We start from the raw sequence: 17,791 nt of genomic DNA, 5'->3' as shown, positions 1-17,791 counted from the left end.
TAAAAACTCCATGTGCCTCGATTGCATTCTTGCAATATTAAAAAAATATATCTCAAAAACGAAAAACAATGCATTTTTTTATGTTGTAAAACATTCCTAACTCTCTTTGATTTACATACTATGAATATACGTAGAAAGTTAATATTTTCAATGTTTTTTGCGGTCATAAAGAAGTTCAAGGTTCAGTCGAATATATTTTCCAAAAGTTCAATAGGATACCTTTCATTTAGTGTCAAAATCATTAAAAGCGATCTAATAGTTCGAAAGTTATGAATTTACAAAGAAAGTAAGTTTGTTAAAAATGACGATTTCTTAAACCAGCCTAATTCAGAGATGGGCTTCTTAATTGCGAAATATTTGGGTTCAAGAAGAGTACATAAAAAGTGAACAAAATTTGAGCACTGTTCAATTTTGATGTCTTTCTTCATGCTTTCTGTTCTCACTTTGATTATTTCTGGAAACTTGACAGATATATTTGGAGTGTAAATAGGGCACGGGAGGGTATTTTCGGCCCATTAAGCGATTGCATCTATTTTTTCGGCCTATGCTAGTGGAAAAACAGGTGGTTTTGACGTTCCTTTATAAAAAAAGAGTAGATTACTTATGGTCTTAAGAAAACAGTTATAACATATTAAAATCGTATGTCGGCAAAGTATTTTTAAGAAAGAAAAGGAAAATATGCTGAATTTAGAAACATTCCGAAAATACCCTACCTCTTGTTTATGCTTAAAATAACTGAAATCGGATGAATTGCTTGGTTCATTTAATGTATGAAGCTGTATTATTTTTTAAGTTCGAATAATACTGTCCAGTTAGCTTCGAGGTACGATGCTGGTCTAACAAGCCAATCGTCGTATGTTCGAATCTCGGCTAGGCGGTGCTTGCTAGATAGAGTCAGTAGGATCGTTACACTGGCCCCGTAATTTTCCTGTACTCTAACAGCCGGATGCAAAATCTGTCGATAAAAAAGGGTAATGTCTAATGACGGTTTAAGCCCAAGACATTGCTTTTGAAGTTAGGTTAGTGCAAATGAAAAAATGGGCTAAGGCCCATTTATGAAAAATATTCTACTAATTCTCAAGCATAACTTTTGAACTGATTATTTGTTATTAACAAAACTTATTCAAAAATTTTGGTAAATTGGCGACGAGTGGCTGAAGATATAGTTGAATGGAGATGACTGCTTGAAACAGTACGAACCACTCCGGCTCTATGCTGCTGACAAAGATCCAAAAACTTTGTGATAGCAAGACATTTCATTTGGTACTAAAACTGTTGAAATCGGTTGAGCAGTTCTGGAGAAAATCATGTCAAGCAATTTTCATACTTTTATTTGAAACCTTAAACCAAAGTCGTGGTACTAACCAAGGTGAGTCAAGAGAGGTTTTCTGATGTTCAAATTTGTTTTTCACCCCGCTGGGTTACCCTTGACGATCACCGAAATTTTCAAAGCGGAAACAATTGAATGTATAAACAACGTCGATGGTTGCTAACCAATCATTCCACGCACTTCTGTGCTACAAACTGTAAAAACTAGATCACCTATTTTAACTCACCTTGGTAACAACTACTTTCAAGAGAGTAATATCGAATGAATCGATATGGCCATCTCACATAAATTTACATTGGCAATTTACATAAATCGTATCCTTCTGCATAGAGATACTCTGCAAATAAACAATCAAAAAAGTAAGTTTCCAACCTGTTTTTTTTCATGTTGAATTTTTGGTTTGGAATAGAATGACCTTTCTGTTCCGCATTATAGTGGTCTATGTACATGGGGCTTGTTAATAATCGATATTCGACTATTTTTGATTTCAAAACTACGTTTGAACACAATGTTTGACTTCTACTCGTTAAACCCTTTCATCTGAACTTTCATCCCATTTTATGGGGGTTTTGTATCATTTATTGACATTTACAAAACCCATGGACATAGACCACTATGTTGCGGAACGATTCGGGGATTTCAGGTAAAATATAAATGAAATCATAGTGGTCTATGTAGGTACATTGGTATGAATGAATCGCATATTTCACCAAAGGTTGGAATTTTTATGTATTTTCATGTTGAATTCCTTTATACCCTACCCATCAGAACATTTGGTTTGGCGAAAATAATTGAATAGAGTTTTTTAGACAATTGCGTCACCTGTAAAATTTGCTAAGTAGTCAATGGACCACTTCGGAACGGCTCAATTGAAACTTTGCATAGCGAAAGTTCAAAGTAAATTGTTTACATTGTTTGAGTTTTTGCATCAGGGGTGCAAAGATATGAAAATGGCATTGAAAGAATTGCTCGTTGGCGAAAAAATTCTGCACAACTACGAAAATAAGAATCTATCACATCATGCTATCGGTAAAAAGTTCAGAATCCCGAATTCGACGGTTTCTCATGTCATAAAACGGTTTCAAGAATGTCTGACTATCGATTGTAAGCGAAGATGCGGAGAAAAAAAATAGATTTTTGGTACATTGTTAGTAAGTGGTACAACTCAGTCAACTAGTTGTTTGCTTCTTGTGATTGGCGGTTTTCGGCGAAAATAAATATCAACTTAAGTGCCATACCGCATACAACCCTGTTATACAAAAACTTGGGAGAGAGCAAAACATTAGATAGTTTATGTGTTTGTAAAGAGATAGAGTGTATAGTGTAAAGTGGCAAAATTTGTAAGTTCGAATTTAAATTTGATTTGTATTATGTGTAATGTTGTTTAATATAATGTTTTAGTGTCCGCAGATGATGAGTGAAAGCCAGTAAGTAACTCGAAACGTACGGACAAACTGGCACTTAAGTTGATATTTATTTTCGCCGAAAACCGCCGATCACAAGAAGCAAACAATTTGAATTGCGGCGATCAACTCAATGTAACAACTCAGTCAACTACCAAAAATCAACGTTATTGGTTAATGGACCGCTGAGATATCGCGATGGGCGTATAGCAACACCCATCGCGTTATTCGGGGGACTGCTGTATAAGGCAAATAATGTCGATTTCGTGATGAAAGATCTTAACCCTCCAAATACATCGGAACTGTGGCGAATCGAGAGAAATCGGGTAATTATAAAGCAGAATCTTCTAAAACGTCCTAAAGTAGTTAAAACAGTTGAAGAAATGGAGAAACCATGGGTGAATATGCAAATAAATAGATTTTGAGGTTGTGCAAAATCTCATTGGTGGGGTTAAGGCCAAAGTACGGCGATTCGGATACGAAAGCGAAATAAAATAATATAAAGACCCTAAAACTAAGTTGAAACAATTATCATCTAATACACCCAATTCTTTTTTTGCACGGATTTTTTTACACGGATTTTTTTTGCACGACTTTTTTTGCACGGTTTCTCGAAATAACACGGTTTTTCTAAAATTTCATCAACAACAGTTGTACACCCAATTCTTTTTTACACGGATTCTAGTACGCGGAATTTTTTTGCACGATTTTTTTTGCACGGTTTCTCGAAATAACACGGATTTTTTTTACACGGTTTCTCGAAATAACACGGTTTATTTTTGCACGATTCCACGGGACGCATCCCCCGTGTAAAAAAAGAATTGGGTGTACTCTGAAAATTTAATGGCAACAGGATAAAAACTCGAATATTGCGAATTAAGTATAACACCATTTATGTTTGAGTCGGTTCGCCGACTAATTTCTGAATCTTTATTAAAGGAATATAGAATAACAAAAGTAAAAAGGAAGATCGTGCCGTTGGTTAGCAAAAACATACTATCATTGGGGTTAATTTTTCTCACTAGCTATAGATAGAAAAAAATTATGACAATGGACTTAGAAAGTCCTTTGTCATAATTTCTGTGATGCTGAATCATTGAATAATGTTTTGATAAGATCTATCGAGACTTATAGTCTCCATGTCGTATACATTAAAAACCACATTAAAAATATTTGAAAACAGCCGACACACAGGAAAATTTATACCCAAGCAATTCCCTGTCAAGTCAGGCCTGCTTCGATGGCGGTGTTTTCCTTTCGTTTGTTGAATGATTATTTTGATCCGGTGAAATTATTTTTTCACAAGGTCAACTTTGATGGTGTAGATCCAAACATCGTCTGCTGAAATGGTTGATCTTTAATCAATGTTCGTCTCTTTTAATTTACCGCCAGAGAGCTTAAAGTGGCCTTCCACCGCCAGGCAGCAATCCCATCTACGACAACGTTCATAGAAACAAGAGTTGTTCCAACTGGGCGACTCTGAATTTTGAAAAATTGAACCAGCAATCGGATTGGCTGATTTTTCCCCTAGCGGCTTAGATACGTTTTGAGTTTTATGGTTTGTTTACCCGTTTACACTTAAAATGTCTGTCTGTGTGTATAGATATTTTTGGGTCTTTCATCTTTTTCGCTCTGGCTTCGGTGGTTTTTAAACTTTTCTTCCTATTCGGTTAAATTTAGAGCTGCCCTTTACCAAAGAAAAGCGAAAAATATCCAAGCGAACAGAAACCAATCTGACTCATATCTGTAGCAATCGAGCACACCGATGGCCGTCTACTGCTCGAAAAGAACGCCATATCTCGCGCTACGGTAAATGTAGGGTCATTGGCACGTGTTTTTCACTCAACTCAACGGTTTTACAATTCCTCCCAAAACTTTACATGGTATGCCTATTTAGCAACTGAATTTATCTAAGTATTATTTCTAAGAAAAGATTGTAGGTAACAAGATGTGCGTTACTTTCAACAAGTGTAAAGAATTTTATTCGTAGTTGATTTACCGAAATTGCAACAATTGTATATAGCATAATGTCGGCGTCGGGACACTATTATGGTCGGGCCTTTACAACTTTACAGTTTCAGTAACAAGTGTTATCTCCTTACGAACATTGCAAAACTTCTTACAGTTACAGTTAATTTTTTATAATGTTGCGAGTTTCAATCGTATTTCGTGTATACACGCTTATTGAATTCAGTGACATAAATTTACAAAATTCCAATTTTCCATGCGCAGTTAACTTTTTAACTTGACGTGCTGATTTTTTTGAGTGTATGATCTTCGTATAGAGCACAATACGTCTAATACATTTTCTATATTTATCTCGATAATTGCTCGATCGATTTGGGAATCATTTCTTGAGATTCTCAAAATGCAATTATCGAGATAAATATAGAAAATGTATTAGACGTGTTGTGCTCTTTACGAAGACCATACACTCAAAAAAATCAGCACGTCAAGTTTATGTGAAAACATAGGTAATTCTCATCCATCACACTTTTCATGTAACGTTCACGTGAATTGTAGGTAATTCGCGCTCATACTAACCAGTCTACGTGCGATCCCGGTAAATTTTATAAATTTTCTCATTAACTAGTACATGAAGTTCACGTAAGTTGCTGTACAGAAGTTTACATGAATTTTCACGTGGATGCGACGTGTCGATTTTTTAAAATGTAGTAAGGCGTTTGGGTAGGGCAAGGCGTAATGCAAAAAAACGCGCTTATTCTAAAGATCGGCCCACTTGAGACATTGTTGGGTTATAATTTAAAGCGTAGAAGCGCAATATTTGCTCGAGAACGTTAGTCATATAAAATATGATGAATTAAAGCAAAATACGATAAAAACCTAGATTGTTGCTGTTGTTTTATAGCAGTACACTTCGGAAAAGGCGATCGTAGAAATGTTGATTTTACAAGCTCGCATTTAATTTCACATTTAAAACCATTTAATTAAAAATAAGCTATTTGTAGTTATACGTTTTTTCGCGGAATTCATTCTTTTCATGTCTCTATATAGAATTTCATTTAAATTTTGTTGGTTAATGCCGCCTACAAGGTGCTCTCCTAGATTTTGCTGCGTCGTCTATCCCCAATAGCAAGATAACTCGTAGGGCATGCCTCGAAAACCAACTATATGTTAGGAAGAGGCTCCAGAGAAAGCAACGTTTGCCTCCCACGCACAGTGACTATTGACGGCGATGAACTGGAAGCGGTTGATGAGTTATGTCTGGGATCTCTGTTCACCGCAGTTCATTATTATTATTATTATTGTTTATTGATCCATCGGACAAATTTCATCTACATGAATAAAAATTAAAACTAGAACTACTACTATTTACATCACACGGACAAGTTAAAATTCTTCAAGTTTTTTTTTTAAACTTAACGCACATTGAGAAAAATCAAACAAGTGGTACACATTATTAAATTCACAAAAAATAGCATAAACAGGATCATTTCTACCGTAGTCCGGCCGTCTGAAATTCAGTTTCAAGAACTCTCTGGATCTTAGGAATACAACTGGCACGTTTAGATTGATTTACTCTAGAACTGGCGGCGAATCAATGTTTCCGAGCAATAGTTTGGCCGCAAATAAAGCTCTGGCTGAGTTGCGACGACGCTGTAAGGTCTCCATTCCGAATAAACGACAGCGATCCCCATACGGTGGCAGGCGTGTTGGGTCATTCCACGGAAGCAATCTTAAACCAAATCTTACGAACCGAGATTGGATAGCCTCAATTCTATTTATCCAGCAGCTTGCATAAGGGCTCCATACTACTGATGCTGTTTCCAAAATTGAATGAACGAGTGCGTAATACAGCAAGCGCAGACAGTAGGGGTCTCGGAAACCACTGGCGGCTCTTTTAATGAAACCTAAGTTCCTGTTAGCTTTGGCAATGATGCTCGAGTAATGATCTCTGAATGAAAACTGCGAATCTAGCAAGAATCCAACATCTTTAACCACTTTTACTCCTTCAAGAGAGCAGCCGCCGATTTTGTAATCCCATCCAATAACCGTTTTCTTGCGTGTGAAGGAAATAACGCAACATTTCTGTACACTAATTACTAGTTGATTCCAACAACACCAGTCCTCGAACAGCTTCACTACCCGCTGCAACTCCTGACAGTCTTCTGTTGATTTAACACTGATAAACATTTTCAGATCATTAGCATACAACAGTTTGCAGGCATGAGGTATAAGCAGGCAAACATCATTAAAAAATATTGAGAACATTAGTGGGCCCAGGTTGCTCCCCTGAGGTACTCCGGAATTGTTAGAAAAGCTGTAGGAGCGAAACGAACCCAGCTTAATATTTAGTTTGTGATTCACCAGATAGGAATTCAGCCATCCAACGAAATATGAACAAGCACCCTAGCGATTGATTTTAGCCAATAGTAGTCGGTGATCAACACGATCGAAGGCTGCTTTAAGATCAGTGTATATTGTATCCATTTGGTATTCGTCTTCAATAGCCTTGATACATACATATGCATAATAATACGAGTAAGGAGATCCAACGACGCCTACTTTTCCCTACGCAAGACGCTTCGATCTAGGAGCATGCGCCGCTGCACAAACGATAACGATGTACAAAACGCTAATCAGATCGGTAGTCCTATACGGACTCGAGACAGTAACTTTGCTGACGGAAGGCATACGTGCACTAGCCGAATTTGCACGAAAGGTGGTGCGGACTATCTTCGGTGGAGTACAAACGGAAAGCGGAGAGTTGCGGAGGCGTTTGAATCACGAGCTACAGCTTACAGGCACTGCTTAGAGAGATTCCCATCGTACACCTGGCGAAAGTTGGGAGACGTCGTGGCAAAGAAGCTGAACGACTGTGGAGTGAAATCCGTTCTCTTCAAGAACCCCACCGGAATAGAGAGGCTCAACGTGCTAGATGGCTCGACCAGGTTGAAGCCGACTTACGTGTGTCGAGCACGCAACGAATTGGCGACGAGTAGCCCAGGACCGAGTACAATGGAGAAAAATTCTTGATACGGCAAGAGCCACCCCGGCTCTCGGCTGCTAAATCATCAGCATATAGAATTTCATTACGTGTTTTTGGATTTTCAGCGGTGATCCAACCTGTACATCATGGCCCTACTTTGACATTTTTCGTCTACACGTCTATAACTTTATTATTTTTTACGCAATCAGTTCGAAAAATTTATCTTATCTTTGCAATGATGTATTTAGATAAGCATAAAAAAAGAAAACAATGAGATTTTTTTAATCACGCAAAAAAAATTAGGCGTTTCATCCATTTTTATTTAAAGTTTAATCTTCAAAACCAAATCTATTCTTACTTTTCGTATATACATTATTGTTTTCCATGCAAAAACTTACCAAATGACAAAAAAAATCGAAAGAAATCCTTTTTGTCGAAATTCGGAAATTACATTGTTTGGATTTCCACTTCTGTTTCGTGCTCATACTCATTTTTCGATTTCTTTAAGCCGTAAAGCACACAGACAATTATAATTTTACCAAAATTTTTACTCAAGCACAACAAATTGATTTTGTTTCTCTCTTACGAATCTTTGACGACCATCCTTACTCAAAAAGGAGCATTCTAAATAAGCGACAACTAAAAACATGCGGGTTCAAAATTTTCCGAAAAGGAACAAATTCACAAAACTTGATCATAACCAACAAAGCACATTTAAATTAGACCTTTTTTAGTGAATCCTGAATAAAAAACTGGCATCCCAACAATGTCTTCTTGTAATTATTTGATCAAATTTGAGACAATAAAAATAATGGAAAACCCATTTAAATATCAGTAAATTTAAATAGATACTAAGATAATTTCACAATCAATACAATTTCAGCGACCAAGCGTGACTCCGTGAAGAGTACTGATCAGTCTCGGACGCAGGATGAAGATTCGCGGCGCAGTAAATCTTTAGACGGTGAGGCAATCTTGGATCCCATACGGCAATTAGACAAGGTGAGTAGTAATTATCTAGCTTATCATTCTGATCCTAAATTTCCACATTCATCAGAATAAAAACAAATCCGCCTGGAGTAAAGTTAAAGGAATCGTAAAAAATCATCGGGGATCACTCAAATCTAACGGATCGCGAAAGAATTTAAAGTCATCGAACAGTGTTGGCTGCAGTCGGGAAGCAAGCCCGTGCGATTCATTGGAAGCAAGCGAGCTGCAACGAGATCGTTCGGATTCTTTGTCATCTAATCAGACTTCTCCCGGTAACAGAAATAATACCCCGACTTTTTTGGCCCTTCCGTCCGGTGATAATAACAGTTGCCCAAATTCACCATGTGGATCACTGCCCGCTACTTTCTCTAGCGACGATAACGACTGTAAGTCAGACAGCAAACTTGGCCGTACTGGGAGTGGAGAGCGAGGCGCTTCTTCGATAGGTGCTACAAAAGAATCCACAGTAAGTCGGAGCTCACGGAAAAGCCGGCATATACCTGATATCGAATCCGTACCTGAGGGACTGCCCATAGATCCCAAACAAAGCAGTATTTGTAGTAAACCGAGAAAATCTCCCCCTAAACCACTTTGCCTTCGCCAGGATTCTCAGGAAACTGAAAATATTGCTGATCAATCCCTTTCGTCACCTGCATCTCAGCGAGAGCACTCGAAAAGTTCACCGAAACGGAAAAGTTACGGTGGAGATGAGACATCGGCACCTGAGAGCCCTTCAAAAGCGTATGAATTCTTCGAAGGAGAAATTGAAGATATATCCAGCGAAGATGTGTCGGATCAAAACACACCACACAGAAGATCGTCTCCCAAAACGAAGAACCTATTACGACAACGGGAAGAAATTGAACAGCGCTATATGGAACTTCAGAATAAGCTGCAGCGGGAATTCGATGCCAAGCAGCAGGAATGGGAACGACTGCGTCCTGCTGCCCTTCTCCTCACCAACAGCCCCAGTAAGTAGCATCGCTCCGATGAATGCAATAAAAATATAGCTTTAAGTTTTAATTCTAGTAAACCAATATCTGAGAGACGACACTCCGCCCAGTCCAAAGCGAGAACAGCAAGCGCCTATCGTGGAGGAAAATCTTTCGCCTGACTTCAAGAAAAAGTTGACTGAGTGGCGCATCAAGGTTAGTTCGCCTACCGTATTGTTTTATGTTAATAAACTAAGGTAAACTTACAGCATCAGCCACAGCACAAGCCCAGTGCGTCGAAAGATTGGCCTACAGATGGGAAAAAGAAAGCCACCACCGACTGGCAGCTATGGAAAACCGGTCAAATTAAACTGGAAGGACAGGGTCTGACACAGCTCCCAAATGCAAAAGATTTACCAGAGGATTTTCAGAAGAAGCTATGTATGTAAAGAATGTAGTTAGCTTTGCTTGTTATTAACTAGTATCCGTTTCTGCAGCTGAATGGAAACAAATGAAGGCTGCTAATAAGGTTCCGTCGTACAGCACCCAGAGTTCACAGTTGAGTGAAGCTTCTATGAAGAGACAGCACAGTAAATCTACCGGAGCGACAGCGAAGAAATCGAAGCCTACAGAAGAGCACAAGGGTGAGGGACTATCTAAGCTAAAGGCACTGGTTGGTACCGATCCGCCAAAGAAGGAATTGGTCGTTCAGACAACAAAAGGATTCATCAAGTTCGAAGGCATTTCAAGGAAATTTACTCGCCGGTTGTTTGAATGGGAAAAGGCAAAGGGAATTGGGCCAGAAGCATCAACAATTGCACTGCTACATCCGGGTTATGCTCCTGTAGTAGTCGAAAATAGTGGCGATGTTTTCGAAACAAAACGTAAGTTCATAACGGTAGAAAAAAGATGCAAAGCAAATAATGTTTCATTTCGTTGGCAGGAGAAAAATCCCCTGGACTCGGTCGATCGTTATCAATGGACAGCATTTCACCAAATCCTACGGCTCCATCGATTTCACATCAACCTTCCAGTTTATCGCTGAATGATGCTGATGAACGAAAAGAAAATGACGAAATGGATGCAGTTGCCAACCGGAGAGTGTCTTCCTATCCAGAGTTAGAACTATCGGTGGAGCGAGAAGAACCGCGTGCGGTATTAGTGGAAGTCGAGGAAGATGTGCTGGAGGTCACTGATTCACTCACAGGACCGGTTGCCCGTCCTATAGTGGATTGCGCCGTTAGGCAGAACGAAGCAGAGTAAGTGTTCTATTTTCGTTTTTGAATGAATCTTCCGCTAACTTTTACTATACAACCTATTTTCTTTTACTACATCTAGAGCTGACTACAATGCAAGACAATCCAGCAGCAGTGGAACAATCCTAAAAGACTCCACTAAATTACTTATTCGGCTCCGTGAGCAGGATTCCGTCGATCGGGATGAAGTTCGTCGACTAAAGATAGTCCTTCGGGCGCTGATCGCAACTTTACCAGAGTTTGTAGAATCTGGTTCTCGAGATAGTATAGCATTTTTTGCCTATATGAAAGATCTTGCGCAGGATATTCTGCGTCACTTGCATCATTTCGAAGACGGTTCACTTAAACATGCCAGTGAGGTATTGGAAAATGTTCAGCGGATCAACTCACTAGTGGCAGACTTGAAAAAATCGCTTCATTCATACATGAAGTATGCATCAGCTGTGGCTCGAAATGATGAAGAAATCCCACAAATCAGTATTACTCCAGCATATGGAGTTCAGGCGACCAGTACGATCCAAAAATCCGATGATGGTCTGCGTAGTATGGCAACGATCAACGTAACTCCTACATTCTTGTGTAATGCTGTAAAGGTCAACATGGTCGATATGAGCATGGTGCAAACGCGTCAATTTCCGATCAGCTCCGAATCCGATCCGATTCCACTAACTTCCCAATCCCCCGATTCTTCTACCCATGTGGAAGGTGCAACCGCATTGGAGGATAGATCAGAAAGTAGAAAGGTTGCGCGCAATTTAAGCAATGGATCGAGGAAGAAAACCCGAATCAAACGTATGGGCTCCCGGCAGAACAGCAAAACTGAAAGTGACAGTGATGAAAGTCCAGCAAACTACGTTTTGGAGGTTCCAAGAAAAACGAAGCGCAAAACAAGTCGGGCCAAAAAGCCTTCTGATTCGACGGAGAAACTGGTCCAACCGCAGCAATCAGAAGAAATAATCTATGTGCTTAAAATCAAGTCTGGCCAGAAAACAGAGCTGCCAGAAAAAGTGTTGAGCAATTCGGTTACTGCTATTGGAGAAATTGCATTATCTTCAGTAGAAACACCAATAACACAGCCAGAAAACGATGGTAGCTCAAATTCAATCAATTGCACAGCAAATGTATTGGTGAAAACTAAGCGAAAAATTTTTACTCCTGTTGAAGGCGAGAGCTCTAATAATGTGGCTTCAATTATATCGCCCACGGTAGTTAGTCGCGAGATTGAATCTTCTAGCACTTCCGATAGAAACGATCAACCTGAATTGCCAAAGAATGAACCGAAAATCATAACGAATTTGCCTCCGCTGCCACAATCTCCGAGTACTCAACGAAGATTAGAGATGCTGAAAAACAATACTGCTAAGGAGCTTTCCCCGAACATTCGGTTAATGGTGGCAAAATATAATCAGCGGTTATCCTCTGAACGAACAGGAAATTCTCCGGCTAGTTCTGGATCGTGTTCGCCGGTTGCCTGGAGATCACCGGTTCTTGATCGCCGAGTGAAAAAGCAGACAGAAAAATACCAGGAAAGCATTCAACTATCTAAATCAGCCAGCGCTGGCAGTATTCGGAAATCGCTAAAGCAATTGGAAGCTACTCAGAAGAACGCTGGAAATACCGGAGCAGTTCCTGGAGAAAATAACAAAGTAATGAAATCTTCCAGCACTGGAATGATTGACTCAAATCGAAAAAAGCCTAAGAGTACGGATGAAGAGGGTGATCACAGTGATTCGCCGAAAATGACGTTTCTTGCATATGACAGTCTACGTCGTAAGGATACGTTAACGCGAATGGAGAGAAAAGAGATGGAACAGGAAAGTATAAAAAAGATGGAAACACTAAAAAAGGAACGACTGTATAAGAAAAAAACTGAATCTCCAAAAGGATCCGGTACTGGGGCGATTAGAAAAGTCTCAAGGGAAAAATACACGAGATGTCGTTCAGTTCCAGGAGAAGATGTAACAGAACCTGTAAAAACAAGCGAAAAGAAACCACCCAGTCCTCGATTGGCACTGAGGAGGAAACACTCCGAGCGAGAAGCAGCACGGTCAGAACCGACGACTCCACTAGATGAGAACAAAGGTCTGACTCAGATGAGCCAGCGCGCGTTAAAACTAAGAAAAGCGAAAGAAGAGTTTTTGAGAAGCTCCTCCGTAGCAGTTAAAGCAGATCAGCGGCAACAAATGTGGAACAATCGTATCAGTCAGATTAGTATGGCAAGTGCTAGCAGTGCAGATGATGCACTACTAATGAAAAGTGCTAGTGCTGGTATATTGGTCGGAAATACGGGTGATGGTGGTGATAGCCAGAAAGAGAGTGCATTTGAATCCCTGCCAAGGAACTCGTCCGGAATGTTGAGCAGTGGTGGAACCATTGATGAGGTTTCTTCGAGGTCTACCAGTGCACATAGCAGTCGGTTTGGTCTGTCGAATTTGGCGTCGAAGTTGAGAAAGGTAAAACTTAGAAGAAGCAGCAAAGATCTCAGCAAGATGCAAACCATTTCCACACTCTGTCGACAGAGTCTAATGGTAGACATCAGTGGCGAAGCCATGAGAATGGGCAGCGAGCAGAATCTTGGGCAGAGTGCCGATGATGGAGTCGGCGGGGAGTCCTTGAAAAAGTCAGGTAGTGTGCAGGCTATTTGCAATCGGTTTCGCAAGAGCCACGAACGAAGTGATGAACTCAAGAAAAGTAGAAGTTTAGGATTTTTGGAACCAGATCGCAAGGGGACACATTAAGGTAGTATGCTGCGGATTGGGCAAATCTATAGTATTATGATAAGCGGTCAAGCGATATAGAGATATGTTGTTTTTCATTTCGAATTGGAACAACCTAGAACATGTTGCTGTAAATGTTTTGGGTACCATTACTCTCGCAAGTTCTTCACGAACCAGTGACCCTATATCTGGTAGATGGTATATCACAATGCCTGTCGTATTTTGAAGCTTGTATTATAGATCTGAATAAACCGAATTTAGTATACTCGAGAGAGCAATAAATAATGAGAAATTATTTGGTTTTGAGTATATTCGACCTTATTACTGATTGATAGTTATACAATGGAAGCCGTTGGAAATTATGTTGAGACCAGACCCTCAGCACACATTAGTTTCGTAAATCAATTTTCTTATCTGTTACTCAAACAACCAGGGGAATCAACCTGCAGTCGACTTCCCGTGCGTTTACCTATACCTGTTTGCTTGGCTTGGACTACAACCATCATGGCCGACTTGAATATCGACGCAAACCAATAGCGAAATCATGGTCTGCCCATCTCCCAATGTTATCGATGTTACACACTCATCAATATAAAAATATTTTTATCATGCACGGTTATAAACGGATGGTACACAATAAAACTCAGTGTAGAACAAACATTTCGAAATTACACCGAAAAATTCTTGCATTAGTAGCTATAAAGTTTACACGGTTCCGTTATCGCTCCGCGTAGTTTGGTCAATATTGATCAGGAAAACAAACCCTGCTGATGAATGTTCATAAAAGTTAACATAAATGTTATTATGAAACCCATTTTTCCAAATCAGGTCAGATTAGTTTCGAACATATGAAATTAGTCTGAAATATTTTTAACCTAAATCGCAACAGTAATTTTCAACTGTAGTAAACTGCGGATTTCTTTTTTCGTGGCTGCACTGTGAACCTTTCAGCAAATATCGAAAAATAACGCAAACGGTTTACTTCGCTGTGACCGATAGATAAGATAACGCAAAGAAGTGAAGACTCCCTTCTATTCCCTCGGGAGGTGATTTTTGGGTGTGGGATTTCACGGTTCGGTGCGCTGCACCATTGCTAGCTAGTACCTAGTACCAGTATTCGAAAAAGCAACGAATGAGTTGTGTTATTTTTCCCTCTTTTGGTTTGTTTGCTTATCTTTCCTTGCTTTGATGGATTATGAAGCTTTTATTGTGGAGAGTCAATTTCTAAAAATTAAATGTTATGCGAACACAGCTCACCCTCAATTTTTTAACACTAACTGCGAATAAAAACCAATAAATTCAAATCACTATTTCACAAAATTTACTCCGTTATTGCGCTATCAATTATTATAATTGTTTATTTAAAATATGAATACCATTAAAATTTCCTAAGCTTTGAATGTTCCACTAATTTAGTTTATTTTAGTTTAAATTCAAAATTTTTTCGTATGAATTTTTATATAGCACGGCGAGATAAAATCGAATATATTACTGGAGTAGTGTTCATTCAAACTTGCTCCACACAGTAATGAATAGGATATTGTTTCGCAATAAGTGATAATAAATTAGTCAGCATTTTTGGAACTTCACTCTTATCAAACTGTTTACTGTGTGTCTATACGATGCATTGAATCTATCATATTCCTTTCGCAAACACAAGGTTTGAATAGTTTCTTACCTTTGAATGTTGAATTGTTTGATTAAATTTTACAAATCTATAGTCCGTATGATTCTTCCGATAACATAAAAAAAGAAATTGAATAGACGCACTTGACGCAAAAAATATTAAACATGATTCGACGTAATAATTGCATTCTACTATACAGATATAAATGGCTGATGAAATCATTGAAGATTGATAGCAATAATACAAGGAATATCAAGGTTGTTGAATATCAAATGTTGAAATGGGATTAAAATGATTTTTTTTCTGTTCTACTTTTCAATAACAGAAGTATAACGGACCAGCGGGACAATTTATGTTCTGTGGAGCGAGTTTGCACGAGTTAGTTTGTTTGTAGAGTAGCTATATTGCCGTAGCCTTATTGGCTTAACCGTCGTGTGACACGTCATTATCACATATCACGAGCGTGCCAAGGTGTATGATTTCCTCGACTACTTCAAATCGTTCCTCATCCAACTTCACCTCGGCTGCAACATCATTTAGACTCCCGCATACTGTACCAGCTATCCAGAGGTGGGCACAATTCCGCTAATCCGCTAACAGCTAATTAGCTCAGCTAACATTTTGGTTAGCGGTTAGCGTTTTCGCTAATTTTTATAACCGTTAGCGTTTTTGTTAGCTTCCGCTAAATTTATGTACCGCTAAATAAACCGCTAACTTTTTTTTGGCAGAAGGAAAATTTGTGAGAAATATCACACAGGCTTCGGTTGAAGGGTTCCAAATTCCAAACTTTTGTACGTACTTTACCAGCCAAGAGCCGGGGTGGCTCTTACCGTATCAGGAATTCCTCTCCATTGTACTTCTGGGGTGACATTGCGATTCTCGTTTCGAGTGATTTTGGTTCGTTTCGCCCATTCGTTTAACGTGGTCGAAACGAAGCAAAATCACTCGAAACGAGAATCGCAATGTCACCCATGGGTCCTGGGCTACTCGTTTCCAAATCGTTACGTATCTCGGCACATGCAAGTCGGTTTCAACCTGGTCAAGCCATCTAACTCGTTTGGCCCCTCTATTCCTGGTGCCAGTGGGGCTCTTGTAGAAAACAGACTTTACTGCACAATCGTTCGGTATCCTTGCGATGTGACCGGCCCACAGTAGTCTCCCAACTTTTTCCAAATAGTGACTACAACTCATGGTGCATACGCCTATGCCACTCTCCGCTATCCGTTTGTACTCCGCCAAAAATAGTTCGCAATACCTTTCGTTCAAATACGGCAAGTGCACTTCCGTAAACAAAGTTGCTGCCTCAAGTCCGTAGAGGACTACTTTTGTACGCGGGCTCAAATAAATCGATATTTAAAAAAAATCGAGGCCTCCTACATTCACTGAAAACATCAAGGGAGATTTTTCAATTTTCTCGAACATCACTAGTTTAATAAATTCATAAGTGTTGGGCCGAGTATCAACGCAATAAAGTTTTCACAACAACCAAGGGCAATTATTATCAACAAAATATGTTTTTACAAATTTTCTACCTGCTAATTCCCTTTATACTGATTTCATTGGATTTTTACTAAAAACTTGAAATTTTATTACTACCTTTGAAACAAAAATTATCTTTTATTGCCGAAATCAGCGCTTTTCGCTTAAGTAATGTTGATTCTACAGTGCTTACAAATTTAGCTGTTAGCGGTTAGCGTTAGCTTCCGCTAAATTGTTGATTGATTTAGCGGTTAGCGGTTATCGAAGCTAACGTTTTGATTTAGCGAATTAGCTGTTAGCGAAGCTAAAATTTCGGTTAGCGGTGCCCACCTCTGCAGCTATCGTTCACTTTCTTTCAGCAGTGTTTGTAATGAGCCCCAGTCTTACAGTCAAAATCAAAAAGTATCTGAGATTCCATGAAAGCTCAATTCCAACTCAATGTGGTATACCAGGTTTGCGAGTGCATTCCCCCCTTGCTTTAGTTCATCTAACGTCACGAAAGCGGTTAAGATCTCACCCACCATTCTGATGTTTGAATTGGTTCCATCTAGTGATGATCGAATCGGCTTTATCCGCCTCATTGGAAAACCTTATTTGCCCATTGACGGAACTAGCGCTCATTTCTCATTTTTTCGGTCGTTTTATTTCAACGGCATATTAAAATAAAAGCACATGCGTGGGATCTTATAACAGTGATGCAAACAAAAATTACTCTGAAGTTTTTCTTACTTATAGGTAGTTATCTAATTATTGTTTTTTTTTAATTCAAAAAATGAGTTGTTTTTTCTAGGGGCGGCTAAAAATTTTCTAGGGATGGTTGCCTCCCTACTCCCCCCCCCCTTTTTGAAAATTAGGCGAACACGAAATTGCAATACTTCCAACTGACGACGCAGGTTTCAATAGGGTCGATGTCCAACATGTAAACCAACCAAGAGAGGGTTCTTTTTTATATACCGGTGCAGCAAAAAAGAACCCTCACTCGGTTTATTTATATGTTGGACTTCGGCCTTATTGAAATGATGATCTTTAACTAGCCATAACTTTCTTTCTACTGAGTAGAAATTAACCAGCTTCTCTTTAAAGTGTATTGCTTACATCCTGTGTTT

General features: G+C 39.2%; 1 protein-coding gene across 1 annotated transcript in view; it reads left to right on the top strand.

Annotated features, from left to right (window-relative positions):
* The window catches only part of LOC128745668 (uncharacterized), a 50,101-nt gene extending 36,501 nt beyond the window's left edge, over positions 1-13,600 (top strand). The window contains exons 5-11 of the mRNA XM_053842748.1: positions 8,568-8,686; positions 8,742-9,645; positions 9,692-9,822; positions 9,876-10,047; positions 10,104-10,490; positions 10,550-10,865; positions 10,945-13,600. Of these exons, the coding sequence (XP_053698723.1) occupies positions 8,568-8,686; positions 8,742-9,645; positions 9,692-9,822; positions 9,876-10,047; positions 10,104-10,490; positions 10,550-10,865; positions 10,945-13,600 (4,685 nt within the window). The remainder of the gene's footprint in view (positions 1-8,567; positions 8,687-8,741; positions 9,646-9,691; positions 9,823-9,875; positions 10,048-10,103; positions 10,491-10,549; positions 10,866-10,944) is intronic.
* Positions 13,601-17,791: the final 4,191 nt, after the last annotated feature.

This window comes from Sabethes cyaneus, chromosome 1 (assembly GCF_943734655.1).
Source record: "Sabethes cyaneus chromosome 1, idSabCyanKW18_F2, whole genome shotgun sequence".
In the NCBI taxonomy this organism is placed as follows: Eukaryota; Metazoa; Arthropoda; class Insecta; order Diptera; family Culicidae; genus Sabethes; species Sabethes cyaneus.
The sequence above is the reverse complement of the archived record's forward strand: the minus strand, read 5'-3'. Positions and strand labels throughout refer to the sequence as shown.